This window comes from Phyllostomus hastatus, unplaced genomic scaffold, assembly GCF_019186645.2.
Source record: "Phyllostomus hastatus isolate PE091 unplaced genomic scaffold, TTU_PhHast_1.1 phas_contig_348, whole genome shotgun sequence".
NCBI lineage: Eukaryota > Metazoa > Chordata > Mammalia > Chiroptera > Phyllostomidae > Phyllostomus > Phyllostomus hastatus.
In genome coordinates this window covers 8,529,135-8,547,157 of record NW_025333860.1, presented here as the reverse complement: position 1 = coordinate 8,547,157, position 18,023 = coordinate 8,529,135, and the positions used below count along the sequence as shown (strand labels likewise).

At 36.5% G+C, this 18,023-nt stretch overlaps 1 protein-coding gene across 5 annotated transcripts in view; it reads right to left on the bottom strand.

Annotated features, from left to right (window-relative positions):
- The window catches only part of ARHGAP5 (Rho GTPase activating protein 5), an 84,364-nt gene extending 66,545 nt beyond the window's left edge, over window positions 1-17,819 (bottom strand). For 2 of the 5 annotated variants that reach the window (XM_045841076.1, XM_045841081.1), the window contains exons 1-2: window positions 17,136-17,364; window positions 903-4,793 (exon numbers count right to left, since the gene is read on the bottom strand). In XM_045841076.1, coding sequence (XP_045697032.1) covers window positions 903-4,622 — 3,720 coding nt within the window. In that variant the 5' untranslated portion in view covers window positions 4,623-4,793; window positions 17,136-17,364. Of the gene's footprint in view, window positions 1-902; window positions 4,794-16,788; window positions 16,916-17,135; window positions 17,365-17,534; window positions 17,667-17,698 lie in introns of those variants that run through there. The other 3 variants (XM_045841080.1, XM_045841077.1, XM_045841079.1) reach the window with 3 other exon arrangements.
- Window positions 17,820-18,023: the final 204 nt, after the last annotated feature.

Sequence of the window (18,023 nt, the reverse complement as noted above, 5' to 3'; positions counted from 1 at the left end):
GAAAAGGTACAGGGAATAAGAAGTATAATTGGTAGGTTCACAATAGACGAGGACATTAAGAATAATACAGGAAATGAAGAAACCAAAGAACTTATACGTACAACCCATGGACATGAACAAAGCAGGAGGAATGCTGGAGGGCAGGGTGGTTACAGGAAGGAGGGGGAGAAAGCGGAGAAAAAAATGGGACAACTGTAATAGCATAATCATTAAAATATACTTTAAAAAAGTGAAGCTGCTTAAATAGCACTGTGAAAAATATCTAATAAAAATAAACTATTAAACTTTAATAGCACACATACTTAGGTTTCTAATGCTTAATATCAGCTAAATTAGTAACTATTTAAAATATAACAGAAAAAAACTTGCTATTTGGACAGAATTCTGTAGTTCAAATTTAAAAAACCTTTCTGCAAGCCTTTAGGCAGTATACCACTATCCAAAGAAGCTTTCTGGATAAGTTATTAAATTTCCAAGTCTATATATTTTTAGTTTTATTGTACTATTAATATGTTTGAGTGAGACACATATATGAAATTAATATTGCAAAACTGGTCAGCAGGGAAAAAAAGATGAATGGGATGCTTACAAAACAAAACAAAGAACAAAATTACTGTGGATGTATGGATTTCTATAGAGAATATATTCAACTAGAATTTTCACGCTGAATATGAAATAAAACTACACCAAAGATAAAGCACAAATAATCAAAAGTCAATACAACCAGCAACAAAAAAATTCCCTCATAAAACATTTAGAAAAATTTAAAGAGCTGATAATTTTATTTACAATAAAAATGCAGCTTAAGTTCTCACGGACACCAATTCCATTATCTTTAAAAAAAATTTTTAAGGTAAAAACAAGTATCTTTATAAACATTACTGGCCATAAATAAAACTTACCTTTTTATCTTCTTTTCCTTTGTGGATTTTCTTCTTCATTTTCTTATCATCTAATTCCTGGTCTGAGGTGATTGCAGGATTATCAATACCACCTTTCCAAGTTTCAACAGGAGAAAGAAGTGGATCTTCTTCACTTCCACGATGTCTTCCTTTTCTTTTTGTTTTAGAAGTTGTGAAAGCCTCATCATCACTTGCATCTGAATGTGTTCTTCGATAGTAAGACTTGGCTTTACTAAACAGGGTTTTAGATTTATACTTGTATTTTGAAGGCCTCCGTTCCCCATGACTTTTTGAGGTTCTTTCAGAAAATCCATTTTCTTCATCTCCTTGGGTGTTATTTACAAATGAGTTTCGAATTTTAATAATGCGATTCTGACTATCATCTGGGACAACATATATCTCATCAGAACAGCCCTTCTGTTTGAAAATTGTGTCAATGGGTTCCGCATAGTTATCTGAAGGATCCATATCTTCAGGATGTGCCAAAGGCACCCGGGAAGTCTGTTTTCTTGGATTTTTACCAATACCAGCTTCAATTGTTTTTAAAAGGTTTGGATCCAGTTTCTTCACATTTGTCTTAGGTACAACTGGTTTAGGTTTAATAGGTGGAGGCACTTTATGGTTGCGTTCATGGTCATGACAGTTGGGGGTGCTATGAATAGGATATTCATTTCCTTCAAAATCTAATCTATATCTGGAACGGTCACTAGGCGTTGGAAGCAACTGTACATCATCTCCAATTGGACTATAAGGAGGTGGTGCTTCTGTATCATCATCTGAATCAGGGTAGTTGTTATAAGGAAAACAGTCTCTGGGAGATGGCAGAAAAACATCCTCACTCTGATGGGTTGATTCCCTTGTATTATCAGATAAATAGGAATTTTCTATCATATTTTTTTTCTCTAGAACATCACTGAAAAACAGTGTAAAGACCTCGGTTTGCCGATGATACTGAGATAAAGAATACAATGCTGTAAATTTAGCAGTGATCTCTGTTGCAATGTGTTCTCCTTCAGTCATTAACTCTTTAATGGCCTCATTTTCAAAAAAATCTGCTTGGCTGTCAGTAACTGCCACCAGCTGTACAGGGATTGTGTCCTGAACTTCGGAGAGAAATGCTCGAAGCATTCCCATTGACGCTTTTCGTTTAGCAGAATAAACTAATATATATCCATGAACAAGTTCATCTTTCCTTACTCCAATTGAGGAATGATATGATAATATTGTGATCTGTATTCGCCTCCTTTTTTCACCAATGATTTTATCAAGCATTAGGGAATTATTCTGTCCAGCTTGAGCAGCGCTGCAAGAATGCGAATCAAGGAAAGGTGAAAGAATAAGATCCACACTAAATGGATCACCACACATGGCACACATGACAATTCTCAAGTCAGCTTCTGATACATCCTTACTGGTGGGAACTGGGCTTACTACATCTAAATTATGTTTAACTGATTCTAATACTCCTCTTAGAGCTTGCTTTATTTGGGTTTCATTAAACTTACGAGGATATGTACCAGCAGGTACATCTACAAAAGGACACTGTAACTTGTTTGCCAACTGCTGCCCTTGGTGCCTGAGAATTGGTAGATTCTTACTAATAGAATCTCTCTGATTTGCCAGAATTAATGTAAATGGAAGATTAGCCATATATTTATCTTTTCTGATCTGAGAAGCTTCAGTTCTTATTTTTCCAATAAATTCCCCAATAAAATTCAGTGACTCAATGGAATTAAATACACAGAAGCACCCATGTGGTTTAAAGGCAACAGTCCATGACTGACTTAAAAAGTAAGGCGACTTGGCATCAACTGCTCGAAGATCAAGTTCATAAATCTTTCCATCTAAGGCATACTCATCATCAGTGGATTGTGTCTTTATCTCATTTGCTAGTTCTTGGGCAAGGCCATCCTTCCCTAAAATGAAAAGGTTAACTTTATCTATATTGGTACTATCATGATACAACCGTAAGCGGCTGTGATCCAACTGCAAAAGACTTCTGGCAAGTAATTGCTCTACTTTAATGTCCGTACAATTTTGGCCACTGAGACAGGTTTCTTTAGTGGGGTGATAAACAAACCCTATATGCTTAAGTAGAAGAGACTCCCTATCAGGTGCAAGTTTCTGTAAAGCTTTGTATCTAGGTTCTTCACTCAGAACTGTATGAATTTCACTCATTTTATCTGAACTAGGTGTTGCATTGAGATCTAAATCATAAAAAAGTTCAGAATGCTCAAAAAGCATCTCCTGAAACTCTTCTTTGGCTTTTTCAACAATTTCTCGCTGGTGCCTACTATACACTTCTTTGCTATCAGCCTCTGTAATATATTTGAAGGCTTCATCTTCCATAACAAAGCACATAACTTCTTCCCATGGCTGCCCAGGTGAAATGAACTGAATTTTTTCCAAAGTCTTTTTGAATTTTTCCTTCATTTCTACCCTCCTCTTCTCTGATATTAGATGTTGTACATGGTTCTGATAGACTTTTTCAGCTTCTAAAGTGCTTAGGAGGTCAAATGGAATTCGTCTATCGTTAACTTTGTCTATATGGTCAGTTTCATCCCAAGGTGTTTTTTCTAGCACCACAAAACATAACTGAAAATCTGCTCTTTTTTCCATTAACTTCAAAGCTTCTGACCAATTCATATGTTCAATCTCTTCTAGATTTGGCAAAAGAGTGTTAAAAGCTCTTGGTAAGGTATTTATATATTCTTCTCTTCTTTTTCTTATATGTTCCTGTTTAAGTTGTTCTATATGTTTTGAGAATGTATTTCTGGCCTTTTTTGTTCCCTCTAAGTTGATATATTCTTCATAATCAGGATGATTTTTTAATTTGTTACTAACAGTTTTCCAAGTTGCATGATAATCTCTCACAGTCTGCACAAGTTTTTCAAACTTATCTGTTGCTGTGACAACAAGTTGTCTCTGTGTTTTAAAAGCATCCAGATAGGGAATAATTTTAGGTTTGCCACGAGTTTTATCCAACATTTGTACCAGTGCAGTGAAACATGTTTCAATGTTGACATTCAATCGTGCTGATGTTTCCACTACAAGAAGGTTCTTTTTGTTTGAAGCAAAGGCCTGAACTTCTCTAAGATAGTGATCCACACATTCATCACATTTAGTTGCTGCTATTATTACAGGTTTTTTCGATTTTGATAGTTGGACAAAAAGATTATTCACAAATTTAAGTTGATCATCAAACTTCCTATTGCATCCCTGACTTACGTCAATGCACAATAAAAATCCATCCACATTGAGCTTCCCTTCAGGCATTTGCTTCTGTTCAAAGTCTTGCTCCAGGCCTAGTTGATCAGTGCAAATGTACATTAGTTTTTCTGCTGACTGCAATTTAGAGGCAGCTGCACGTTTTATATACGGTTGCAAATTTGTACTCCGATGAGGCAAGAAAGTCTGGTCATCAATGAACTCTGTTTGTTCAATGACATGAATTTTGCATTCTACTCCATCTTCACCATTTAGTGTTATGTCACCCCAGTACAAAAAGTGATCATTGTTTACTACTCGTCCTCCAAAGTCAATGGTACTGAGCACAGAAGTATGCTCTGGATAATATTCATCTGCTTTTGAGCGTACAAATCTATTGCACAAACAAGACTTTCCAACTCCACAGTTACCTTTGTCTTTTTCAGTCCCAGAGAGTCCAACTACACTGATAGTATAGGATGGGGGGCGAGGCTCTTTGTTTTTTGCCATCATTACCCTCTTCTCATGTCTCTACATTCATAAAGGTAACCAAATATACTTCTCATTCTGAAAATAAAATCATCTCAAAATATAGATCCTGAATTTCAGAACTATATTTGGTTCTTTGTATTTCCCTCATTTTTGTACAGGAAGGTCTTCAAAATCATATAGATCATCATCTTCCTAGAAAGAAGAGAAAAAGGACAAATCTTAATCACGAATTACACACATTAAATTATATACATATTAAGATAGCCACAACAAAGCACCATGCAAGTTAACACTGGATGTATTTTTAAAAAATCATCATAAAGAGTCTGTGGTGTATTGTTATAAATGGAAAACGACCTCAAAATTTAAGGCAATTCTAACAATTAATATAACTAATACAAAATTTAATCTCACAATCTTTAAAATAAGCCCTATTAACCAAATGTGCATTTTGTCTCTATTCTTTCCTATAGTTTAAGAAAACAACTAGCCCTTTCCCCTACCTTCGATTGTCCTGCCTTCAATGAATAGGGATTATGCTTTGTTATAACTAAAATGTACTAACTAGTATATTTAGTAACTGCTTTAACAACTCCCTCACAACCTTTAAACAACCTGCTTTCTAACCTGATCTCTCAGAACTTGTTTCCTAAAATGAAATTTCATATGAATTTATTACCAAGATTTTAGAATTTAAAAAAATTTTCAAGAAATGTCAACACTCCTTTGAAGTCCATCAAATATTATGCCCAAAGACAATTAATATATTCAAATACTTACAAGTGGAAATAGAAATAAATGGAGAGTTAGTGCAAATAATGACAATATTTGACTAGATCAATGCTTCTCACACTAAGGTAAATAAAAATCAATTTTTTACTTAATTATCTATAAGCTCACTTTTATAAAATAAATAACATTTTTAAAAGATCTGCACCTGAGGATACGCTTATTGATTTTAGAGAAAGAGAGAGACAACAATGTGAGAGAGAAACATCAATCAGTTGCTTCCCCTACACATTTCAACTAGGGATCGAACCCACAACCTAGGTATGTGCCTTGACTAGGAACTGAACTGGTAATCTTCTGGTGTATGGGATGACACTCCAATCAACTGAGCCACCCAGCCAGGGCATAAGTAACATTTTTTAAAAATCTAAGCCCCAATTTCTTGTTAGATCCAAGAGACATAAAATTACTGTCAAATTGTTTCTAAATGTCCTTGATTTCTACATTTCTTTCTTTCAGTTACAAAGAGCTCATGAGCCACATTTGAGTAGCACCAAGCTACAAAGAATTTTAAAAGTACATTTGAGACAATCTTTTAGAAGTATTTTATATAGCAGCAACATTAAATAACTTTTAAGAATTCCATGTAATTTAGGTTACTTATGTGGAAGCAATTACTCAGTCTCAAGTAATTTTACTTGGGAGAGTCTTCACATTCTTTTGATGTTGAATTAAAAGCAATACATCATTTCTACCACATCAAAATTTTACAGGATAGGGAAAATATCCAGTTATATATACCAACATATGTTGAAGTTATCTTTAATCTAGGTAAAGAATATAAAGAACATGACAATAAAAATAAAGGTAAGGAAAGAACTACCACCTGGCCCCCAATACCTCGCTTCCCCACTGACCTCAACTTCAAGTAAACATCTATTCAGATTATGCTGCATATTTGGTATACTAACAACAAATGATAGAGAGAAGCTGTTCTTATAATTTAAATTTTTGACTATCATTTCAGGTAAAATATTTAAAAATAAAACTTCAGCCTTATTCTTGTATTCCACAAGTTTATTCTATTAGCCTCAACTAAATATTATTATCAGCCATGTGATATTCAAACAAAATGTTTATTAGGTTCGCCTCTGTAATAAATAGATTACGTTGAAGAAGTAACAAAAGAAGTATAAAACTACAAATAAATACAACCGATTACAAGCAGGACTATTATATCCTCATTTATGACAACAGTAAAGATCTAAATCTCTTGAGGCATGGTTCCCCCATCTATAAAATGGGGTTACATCATCTATACAAATTTTAAGAACTAAATAATTTTTTCAAATGTTAACTGCCTAGCAAAAAAAATAGTGTTTAATCTCCCCCTCTAAAATCAATAAACATATCCTTGGGTGAAGAATTTTTTTAAAAAATTAGGACTGTTCCCATCCAATCCCATTAACTTTCTTTTTAGTAAAATTTTTTAAAATCTTAATCTGGACCCTGGCTGGCGTAGCTCAGTGGATTGAGCGCGGGCTGCGAACCAAAGTGTCGCAGGTTCAATTCCCAGTCAGGGCACATGCCTAGGTTGCAGGCCATGACCCCCAGCAACCGCACATTGATGTTTGTCTCTCTCTCTCTATCTCCCTCCCTTCCCTCTCTAAAAAAAAAAAAAATAAATAAAATCTTAAAAAAAAAAAAAATCTTAATCTGGTCAAATTGGGGTTTGCACTTAGCAACAAGTTTAACATTCTTTACCTAAACTTTAGGTTATCTAAACCTAAATAAAATAACAATTGGACTACTTTATAGTTATTGACCAAAAAGAAAACAGTGAATTAACTGGACAAAGTTACACACAGTGATAAAAAGGGAAACTAGTTGGTGAAAACAGCATGATTCGATAGCTAACAAGGAAAACAACTGAAAACAGTAGAATATGAGGTCTAGCTTTCCTTACTAGAAAAACAAAATACTACAGACAATACACTTTAAAATGTACATCGAAAGAAAACTTATCTAGTGATTACTTTAGGGAATTTTTATATTAAACAATACAAACAGAACTACATAAAACCCTTTCTTAAATAAATACCTATTCTAAAAATTAAGAGCAATTCAAAGACAGTCCCGTTTTCCACAGCTGAAGACGAAGTTGTTAATAGAGATATAACAAGACTATGCCATAAAGACCCGAGTACTGCAGACATTTTTCAACTATAAATCAAATCCTTGCAGGTCATATTTTTATTAATATTTCTTTATGCTTATCCAAACACATTAAAACTCCTTTCTGCTCTCCTATAACATAAACCTCAAAATAATGATAGCTTTCTATCTTAAGTTACAGATTATAAGAGCAGAAACAAAACACTATCACAAAATGTATTTTAAAACAAAGATGAATGGGGTCATGAAGTCATCACCCTTTCATTGGTTACTGAAAACTAGGAGGCTTTTTATCTAAAAGAGAAATAAAACTGTATTATATTGAGAACAAATTTTAATACTAAGGCTTTGACAGACTGCAATTAATTGGATAGCAGCAGTCTCTGAATCATGAATATTAAAATTTTAATTAAAATAAGTTAGATCTGCATGTCATTTATGGTTTTCACAGAAAATTCACAATAAACTACCAATTAGATACAGTAAGGAACATCCATGTCCTTTCTAACAATGCTCTCACAGGTGGGCTACCTGCTGGTATTCTAAAGTCAGCTCCAAGAGCTTATGTCATGAGTCACTGGGTAGTGATTTTCAAACTGTGGAAAAATTCTTTCACCTAGGGGTAGGAAAGAAGAATATTGAGCAAACAGTATTGCTTTCTCCTTTCAACTCTCAAAAGAGCAGTACTTTCTTTATCTGATTTATAGGTTTACTTAACTCAAAGTGTTTTCAGATTTTAAAAAGGTTTTAGAAACCCTAGACCAGAAAAAAAATGCCACCACCCTGCCCTCAAAAATATTCTGCCATTTGTTTAGGTGAGTATGGTACTACACCTCACAGAGAAAGACAGCTTTCATGAGGTTGGCTGTTAAGAGATTAAAAGGGAGTTTAATTTCAGACACTTGGGTAGTTTTATAAATACATGAATTTACTGGCCCTCAACATCCAAGTCAAAATTGCCCTCTACTCACTAACCAAGGTATTTTTTCTACCATGCAGAGAAAGAATCCATTGTTTTGTTATGTCCACCAGTAATAAACTAATGGCCAATGTCTACGTGTGGGATGTTTACTTTGAAAATTCCTTTCAAATATGTTTAATGGTAATATGTATGTCAATCACATATTTCTTTTCTACATTTGATATAACTTTAATAAAACCTCATTTTCTAACTTCTAGCATTATGCTTATTTTTACTCGAGTAAACCAAGAGGAGCAATGACATACTCAAAAGTTAGAGTTAAGAATCTCTCAATGAATAATTTTTACTTGAAGCATTAGAACATTTTTGTTACTAAGCTTTTACTTACTCTGCAATGCAGTTTCTCATTTTGCCTTTAGATAATTTAGATAATCTTATTTCAAGGAAATGTTTAGATTAACCATCCTTAAAGAAATGAATACAATGTATAATTTGAGTGGAACTGTCCTAGAACTGTCTGCTGAAATAAAGCTATCTCTACAACTAAGTTTCCTAAGACATTTTTACTAAGCCATGCAAATGTAACATGCTCCTTTTGTTGCAGTTTTAACAACATGAAGTGGCTTTCTGCAAAAAAAAAAAAAACACTTTTTTTTTGAAGTTGTATAAGGAATCTTGGAAACTCCAAAAAAAAAAAAAGAGATCATTAGTAATATTGGATTTAAACTAAAATTTTGTTTGTACCTTTCCTCAAAACTACTACATTCATTAATAATAACTATAATTTAAAAAATATTTTAACCTTTGAAGTTATAGCGTCAGGAAATTCCTACTGGACCTCTCTTCAAAAATATGTCCATAATCTATCATTTTTCACTACCTTTAGTGCTGTAACTCTGACCATCATCTCTGGCCCCAGAATACTCCAAAGCCTTCTAAACTAACTTTCCCACTTCCACTCCTTCTCCCCTTCCCCAGTTTATTCCCATCAGAACATCCAGAATGTTCCTCTTAAAACATAAGTTAGAGCTTCCCATTCTTCTGCTCAAAACTCTCCAGTTGCTCCTAAAAGTGAAAAAACAAGTCCTTTCAATGGCTTACTGTAAGATCTTCCTTCCCCAACTCTGTGCGCTACTATTGGCCCCACTCTCATTCTGCTCCAGGCACAATAAGGAACACGGAACAGTTCCTTGACACATTAAGCATGTTCTTGTGTTTGCACTTACTTTTCCTAATACCCCCCACCAAACTCCCCCACCCCCACTTAACTCCTTACCTCCTAAGGAGTTAACTCACTATACAACTTATTTTGTTATTAACTCTATCCCTTTCCCCACCCTACTTCAGGTTTAATAAAAATTCACAAAGATGCATATTTTTATTTCATCAATACATCCCAAGAGCCTACAAAAGGGTCTTCCCACACAGGAACTACTCAATAAATGCATGAATCCTGTAACATATATTAAAATAAAAATGTTCTTCATTCCATGGCAAACAAAAAAGTGAAGTATATTATGTTTACTAAATAAGTGCTATAATTTATTAATCTAAAATGTTTTCTAAAACTATTTATGGAGGAAATATATACAAATTTTAAGGCACTAAAAATTTAGTCAAAAATTAAACTATCAGAATGAAGACTATGATCTGTAACAATGTATTCAGTCAGAATAATCATCTAATTTTTATTTTCGACACATTTTAAAAGTCAAATATTTCGTATAGGAAATTACATTTTTCAAGACCTAATTACACAGAAAGTGTAATTTTATAATTATGTGTTCCATCTTCTTTAAGTGAAATGAGATATCCCTTATATAAACAGATATTCAAGAGAGAAGAAACACCCAAGCCCAAAGATTATCATACAGGGTCCAACAGAAGTAAGGCTTGCTTTAGTGTGGTTTGTAGGGTAATAATATAGGTGTAAAAATTTATAGTTTTAATTTGAACATTTCACCTAAAATGTCATACGGTGTACTTGACTGAGACACTGTTATGTTACAGAATTACATGCTCATGAGTTTGTAATAAAAAAGTGGTGTTATTTGTGCCAGACCCTGTACATCCCACAATATTAGGTAAACTTATCTAGAATAGTTTAAGAACAAAAATGTCAAATGGTACTAAAAGATGAATATGGTGTAATATTGACATACTGTTACTTCTCTTAATGTTGTTCATTTTCATTGATAAATCCATCAATGCTGTGAAAAATTAGAAGAGGAAATGAAGAAGCTGTTTTAACATATATAAGGTAGCTAAGTAAACAAACAATGTAATACCTGTAAGAGAGTTGATCACATTTCATAATATTTTTTTTGACCAAGGTACATAAGTACACAATCTTCAGGGTGAAAGAAACACTAAAAAAGTCATCATTTCTATGAATTAATCTTTAGATAAGACTATAATCAGGTGAATAAAGAGGGAATCTATTAAAAATTTCACCAATATACATGGTAACTAAATAACCTAGAAGCATATCTTGTTAGGATTTATGATTAAATGTTTAGGATGAAAGTTTTGTTTGTTTTTTACCCATATTCCCAGAACCCAGAGCAGTGCCTGACACATAGCAGGTGCTCAAATATTTGGTGATTGAATGAATCAATCTCCAGATTTAGATCCTAAGCCACTAAGCAATCCTTAACTCATATTTTTAGTCACAATTAACAAAAACTACATACTGCTATGGGCCCATAAAGTCTGGTATAGCAGAATATTCTTATAAAAAGTCCAGCTTTTTTCCAAGAAATACAGTCTGCTCATTAACGCAAATTATGGATTTATAAACTGTATGTCTCACAGTTCAATGGAAGGATTTCCAAGAGGTTGTAAGCAGGGAGTACCCTAGAAGCTCCCCAAAAGCCCTACTTGACAAACCTAATCCTGTTTTTACCCATTTTTACCTTTTAATATTTCAAAAATGTACTAGTTAAAAAAAAGTTTCACTTAACAAAATATTTGAGAACCAATGACCATCCTAAACCATTCCCAAATAGATTAACTGCCTACCTTATTATTTAATCAATACTTGCTTCAACATGTCACTGAGGCAGGCCTTGGTGTGAAAGTTACTCTAAACTCTCTAGACCACTTCCTTATTCTGTGGTGAACCAAAGGTCACTTCATTTTTATCAACCTATGTAAACAACTCATTAAGTATTTACTGGGCTTAGCCACTATCTCTCTTTAGCTTCATGTCAGAGGTTTTGAGGGTACAAAGGTATGTATAGAGAAGTCCACTAAACCAGTGCTATCAACATGCTCACCTCCCTTCCAAGGGACTGAGTACCTTCCTTTTCCTCACTTTGGAGAAGTGAGAAGCAGGGAAAAGGATGTACAGTAACCTGACATTCAATAGTGCAAAGCTATACAGGAGGGAAACCATTACTTTCATTAAACAAACTACATTAGGTAGTTTAACAAATTTTCTTAATGATGGCGACACTAACAAGTCGAATAAGAATCTTGGGAAGAGGTATAGACTAAAAAGGTGGTACAGGTTTTTTTTTAAAAAATAGGCTCAAAAACACTTTACCCACTAATTTTAGGAAGCTTTGAAAACAAAATAGAAGTGATAAATTCAATAGTAATTCAAATAAATGAAAAATCAGCACTAACTGAAATAGATCAGAGCTTTGTAAACTTTTTGTAAAAGACCAGACAGTAAATATTTTAGGTCTTGTGTTCCATACAATGTCTGTTACAACTATTCAAATCTGCACTCACAGAGCCAAACAAAACAAAACAAAAAAACCACCCCACCATACATAGTACCTCATAAGTAAATGACCATGGTATGTTTATGGACATTGAAACTTGAATTTCATGTAACTTTAACACATCACAAAATATTATTTTAATTGTTTCCTTAACCATTTCAAAATGTAAAAACCCATTATACAAAAGCAGGCAGAAGGGTGAATTTTGCCCAGAGGCCGTAATCTGCAGACTTTCAAGTTTCAGTGAGGACAAAGGATCTGAGTAAACTTTGAAAAATAAATTGGATTTGGATCTAAAACAGAAGTCCTTCCAGGTATGTGATTAGGGTAGAGTGGTAGAGCACAATCACCATGTTGGAAAGTAGAGACATATTTCTTTTATTTCTGAAGATACAAGATATGACTATAGAGGGTCTTCAAGGACAAAAACAAGTTAGACCTCGTAATAAGCAATAAGACATTATAGACTAGAAGTGGAATACAAAATTAGATTTGCTGGGGCACAAGGCTCAAGAGATGGACGGATACTGGAGGTTTAAAGCACCTAAACTATCACCAAACTAAAAAGAGCAAATCAAGGCAAAGAGCTTGATGATCAGCTGCTCCATACAAGAAATAAAGACAAAAAAGTCAGTATTTCTTTATGACAAACTAATCAGTTTTAGCAATAAATGGTGGTATCACTTGACTTTCAGGTAACATTATTTTCTGAAGGCAAATGAAAATACACTTAATGAAATGAGGCAAGGTCAAGATTAGTAACACAAATAAAGAACATAAACTTTAGAAAATTATTTAAGGGACTATTTGATTTAATACTCTAAAGAAACATCCAAAGGGTTACATAGTAAAAAAGAATAAAATATGAATCTTTCAATTTCCCAGATCACAGGAATGTTAATTTTCACTAGTTCTGTAGTCAACCAATAGGCAGGTAGATAAATTATCTTGGCTCTAAAAAGCTAAGTGTAGAAAAAAAACATAAAATTTTGGATCAACAGGAAGAAAATGAGCTATACTCTTAATCAGAAGCAGCCATGGTAGGCGTTTTTCCAAGGCTGTTTAACAATGCCAAAATCCAGCAGAGACCAGATAGTGATGCAAACATTATTTATTTCTCCATCATTCCTCCTGATACTTCTAATACTTTTCTCCAAATCTCTCAATTTGACTCATACAGTACAAATCTATGCTATTACCTTTTTACTTTATATTTTCCCCTCAACTGCCAACCTATCCTTCACTTCCCTCTGCTTTTTGTCCCATGTCACCAACTTACCTGAAAGCCTTTCTCCACCTCATTTATCCCAATCCTATGAAACTTCCAAATGTTATCTCCTTTATCTAAATTCCTTAGCACTAATTTTTAAATCGGTATGTACTGCCTTCTACATGGTTCTACTCTACCTTGAAATGGCATTTAATAATTCCTAAATTGTCAAACTCCCCAAACTATACGTTCTCTTAAGGGAGTAATAATTTGTATTTCCTTTGTATCACTCACAGTGCTCAACTTCTTAACAAAATATTGGTCAAGGATAATAAAATAAGCTAAATCTAATATGAAGCTAGAAAAATGAAAACTTTTTACCACTAATTCTTCATAATGAAAAGCTTGAAACACTAACCAAGTGACACATTAGTCACATTTAACCCTAAAATTAGAGTTATGCATAACTCTTTTTCACAAGTAATAGTTTTAATTCTAAGTAGCAAAACACACAAACATGACCAAACATTAACAACCTATTTTATTTGACTGCAAATGTTGTGGACAGTCAACCTCCAAAATATAGTAAAGGAAGACCAACCTTATTTATTGGCTTTTACATTCAAACTTCTGCAGTTAAAACATCCAAATTCAATTTTTTCTTCTACTGTTACAGGATTCCCAAAGAGGCCTTGAGAGAAATAGCTGTTCTCTTTTCTGCATCTCTTAGTACTTGTAACTATTTACTCCTATAACTACAGCTAACTACCTCTTCAACTCCTATAACTATAGTTAACTACCTCTTCAACTAAGTAAGTCTGAGCTACACCATCTCTAATTTATCAAGGCCAGGCACACGATAAGTGCTAAATAAAGGTAATATGGATTAATGTATAACAAATCCGAGGCTTTAAAATTTTTTTAGTGCAGGTGATTTCTTTTTTCAAAGGAATTCTTATATTTAAGTACAATACATTTAACGGAAAAGTAGAAGCTGCCCTTGTTTGGGAGGGTGGGTTGTTAAGAGGAAGTCTCAAGATACTCTGGAAAAATCCTTAATGGGTCCAACAAACAGTCAAGAGAAACAAATAATTTACATTTTAAATTAAAATTCTTACCATTGTAACTATTTTTCTTACTAATATGGCTTTTCCTGGTTTGATAAAATGATCTATAACAACCTTCAGTTAAACAAATAGGAGCTTGATTACTCAAATTACCAAATGATAGACCACTTTATCAAAAGTTTCTTCACAGTTCTAAATACTAAATTCCCCTGGTGTACTTTAAATGTGTTTCACAAACATCTTTTAGGAACATAAACATTACTGAAGCAGAACATTTCACAATGCTTCTTCAGTCAATTTATATTATCTGCATAACTTATGGATGCATAATGAAAAAAATCATGGTTCTCACAGCCCAAATAACTCAAAACAGTTTCTATGAAAACTGAAATCATGACAATTAAAACTTCTGTAGCTACCAAAAAAATCTCTATCATGCCATTTCATATTAAAAAAGTAAATACTAAAGGCAACACTTCACCTTAAGTCCTGCTAATGTTGAAAAAGTTTAGTATGGGGCGTAACTATAAAAGTATTGTATGGGACATAACTTTTTCTTCATTGTAAATAAGTGAGTTACAAAACTATTATTCCAAGATGGACCACAATGAATGGTAAATTCCAAAAAGGAATGTAAATACAGTATTTTACTCCTTAAAAACTCTAACTTGCAAGGTCAAAATAATTTATTTTCTCTAAAAGATTAAGTGTACTAAAATCTGCCTTTCAAACAGAAGAAGGGAGAGGAGGAAAGAATTTTAAAACATACAGGATAAGTACCATGTGACAGAATTAAGAGTAATTTTGCAATACATTTTTTAAATTGCTACAGTAATTTAAATGGAAGCGCTAAAAAATGATAAAAATATCAGAATTCTGACAATTCTCCTATCAAAGTGTAACCCACCCCATTCCACAAAGCTCTTGCATGAAAAATGATAACATAAGACCTGCTAGAGCGGGTTAAAAAACGTGGCTTTCACATGACAACCAAATCAATTGTTATCTAGTGCCACTCTAATTTCTGCTTTAAGTCAATCAGATCAGTAGTTCTATTTCTTGGAAGTTACATGCAGAGGCATAACCAGCTTTTCAATCAATCGTATGTTTAGTCATACGTTCTCCAAGGCCTATGTAAGTTTTTGGTCGTCACTTAACACTCTCTTCCTTTACTCAATGACAGATACAAGAAATGTGGGTCAACTACAACGAATATATGTAAGATCCACAAACGAGAAAACAATTAAAAATGGAAGCAGTCTAGTAGGTTGCCTATATGGTCCGTATATATATATATATCTAAAAACAGACCACGATCCTATCATATTAAAGTCAAACTGGAATTGACAGTTGAATATTTCCAAACACATAATAACATCTTATTTAACCAAATGTTTTTCTGAATAGTTGCATCTAAATACAGCATTTTTGTTAAAAGAACCATTTTAAAATGGAGATTTAGAGAAATATTCCCTGAATTGAATGAAATCCTCACTGTCAACAAACACCCCCTAATGTACTGCTCCGACTGAATTATGGTTCTGCATTAGTGTTAAATGGAACCAGTAACCCCCACCCCCAACACCTGTAGAAGGCAGCATAAGCAAAGACCAGTAAATACAGCGACGTATTTCACTGTTTTACCCCTGAACATTCTTTTAATGGTATCGTTGGGTATTTAAACTTAAAAACGCGCGTACACACCATCTACACGCCTCTTTTGGTCTAGCTTTAAAAGATTTAAATTCCTATATACAAGCACGGGCCCAAACTGGATCTCTGTCATATGGCCAAAGTATAAGCGTCTCCCCTACAACTTTCTCGCATTTTCACTAAACGTCCTAACAGTTTGCTTTTACTTCTGAGCACCTTTCAGCTTCAGCTACACCCAGTCTTCACCTTACTTGCATTTCTAATAACGCTGTAGAGGGAGGGTGTGAGGGAGTGAGTGTATTTCTGTGTGGATAAGTGCGCGCGCGCTCCCGAGCGGTCCCCCACCCCCACCCCGATACTTTTCTTTAGTGGAAACAGAGGAAGAATCTGAAGACTATTATTCTAGCGAAAACTCAATATCGAAGCCTTAACCCACTGAGTCAATCGATAGGACTCTGTTTTGGTGGCGCAGTGCAACTTCTCGCATTGTACCCCGAGTTTTAGCAGCGGCAGGGAAATTCGTGAAGAGAACCCAAGGCGGAGTGGGGGAGAAAGGGAAAAGTGAAAGGGCTGAGTCCCCTGAAAGGCGCTTAAGTTTGCAACGAAGATCGTGTTTCCGCGAATACGAGTCCACCCCGTCTCCCCCTTCCAGGTGGAACTCGTTAGAGGCAACCCAGCCCACAGACACAACCCTACTTACCCGGGCAAGTCAAGGCGACCGGAGAGAGCGGACGGCTGGCGGAGCCGACGCGTACCCGGCCACCACCAGGCCTTCGCCGACCCCAGCCCGTCACCTGTGGAGAAAGCACCCCCTCCCCCGGCTTCTCTGCCCTTCACGCCGACGGTATTTCCCCCCCTCACCCCCGCCTCGCCCGCGAGGACGGAGCGCGGCGCCAGGTTCTCTCCGCGGCTGCGGGGCCCCAGCCCCTTGAACTGGTTACAACCGGTGGCGGCGACTAAGCCGGGCAGCGAGGGTCCCTGGCGGGGTGGGGAGGGGGCGAGAGGGCAGGCCCGTAGGAGCGAAAAAGGGGGGTCGCATGGTCCTACCTAACACAGTAGGTCTCCTCCGTCTCCTCAGCGGCAGCGGCCCCGGAGGTGGCGGCGGCAGCGACATTCCTGGGGAGCGCTCCCGCCGCCGCCGCCGCCTCCTCCTCCTCCACTCTCTGCTCGCCTCTCTTCCCCGGCGCGCTCACTGAGCTCCGCGTCCCTTCAGCCACCTCCCCCGCGCTCTCCAGCACACACGCCCCGAAACCTTAAGCCCTACGGCTCTCGCCCGGTAACCCACCCTCCCTCCCAGCCACCAAAGGCGGCCCCGTCCCTCCCCCCTTCCCCGCGCCTGCCGCCGCGCGGGGCTCAGTAATGGCGGCCACTCGGGCTCCCTCAAGCTGACGGATCTCTCTCTCTCTCTCTCTCTCTCTCTCTCTCTCTCTCTCTCCCGAACTTTACCTCAGCATCTCTCCCGGCGCGTACCGCCGGAACGCACGCGCGCGCGGGCGCGCAGCCACACACCAGGCCGGGGGTGGAGCGGCCGAGCAATCTCGGCAGGGTACGCGCACGCGTACCCGCGCCTCCTTCTCCACAATCCCCCCACCCACCCCGGCCGTCCTCACCTCGCAACGCCTCCCGCGCCGAGCGCTGGGCTGGGCCCCGCCCCTGCCTTCGTCTCCCGGGAGCTGGGGAAGGCGCGAGCTCTGGAGTCGGAGGGAGGAGAGCCAGCGCGGGGCCGCGTCCTCCGTCCTCGCTCGCGTCCCGGCTCCCTCATTGGCTTCTGCCCCTCCCCCTTCTTCCTCCGCCTCTCTCATCCATTGGTTCCCTCTCCTACTCCATTCCTTCTCACCTTTTCCCTTTTACCCATTGGCGAGAGTATTTTTCCTTAGCTTTCCCCTGTCTCGGTAGTGTGCTCCTTCTGTGTCCCATCCTCCACGATTTAGAAGC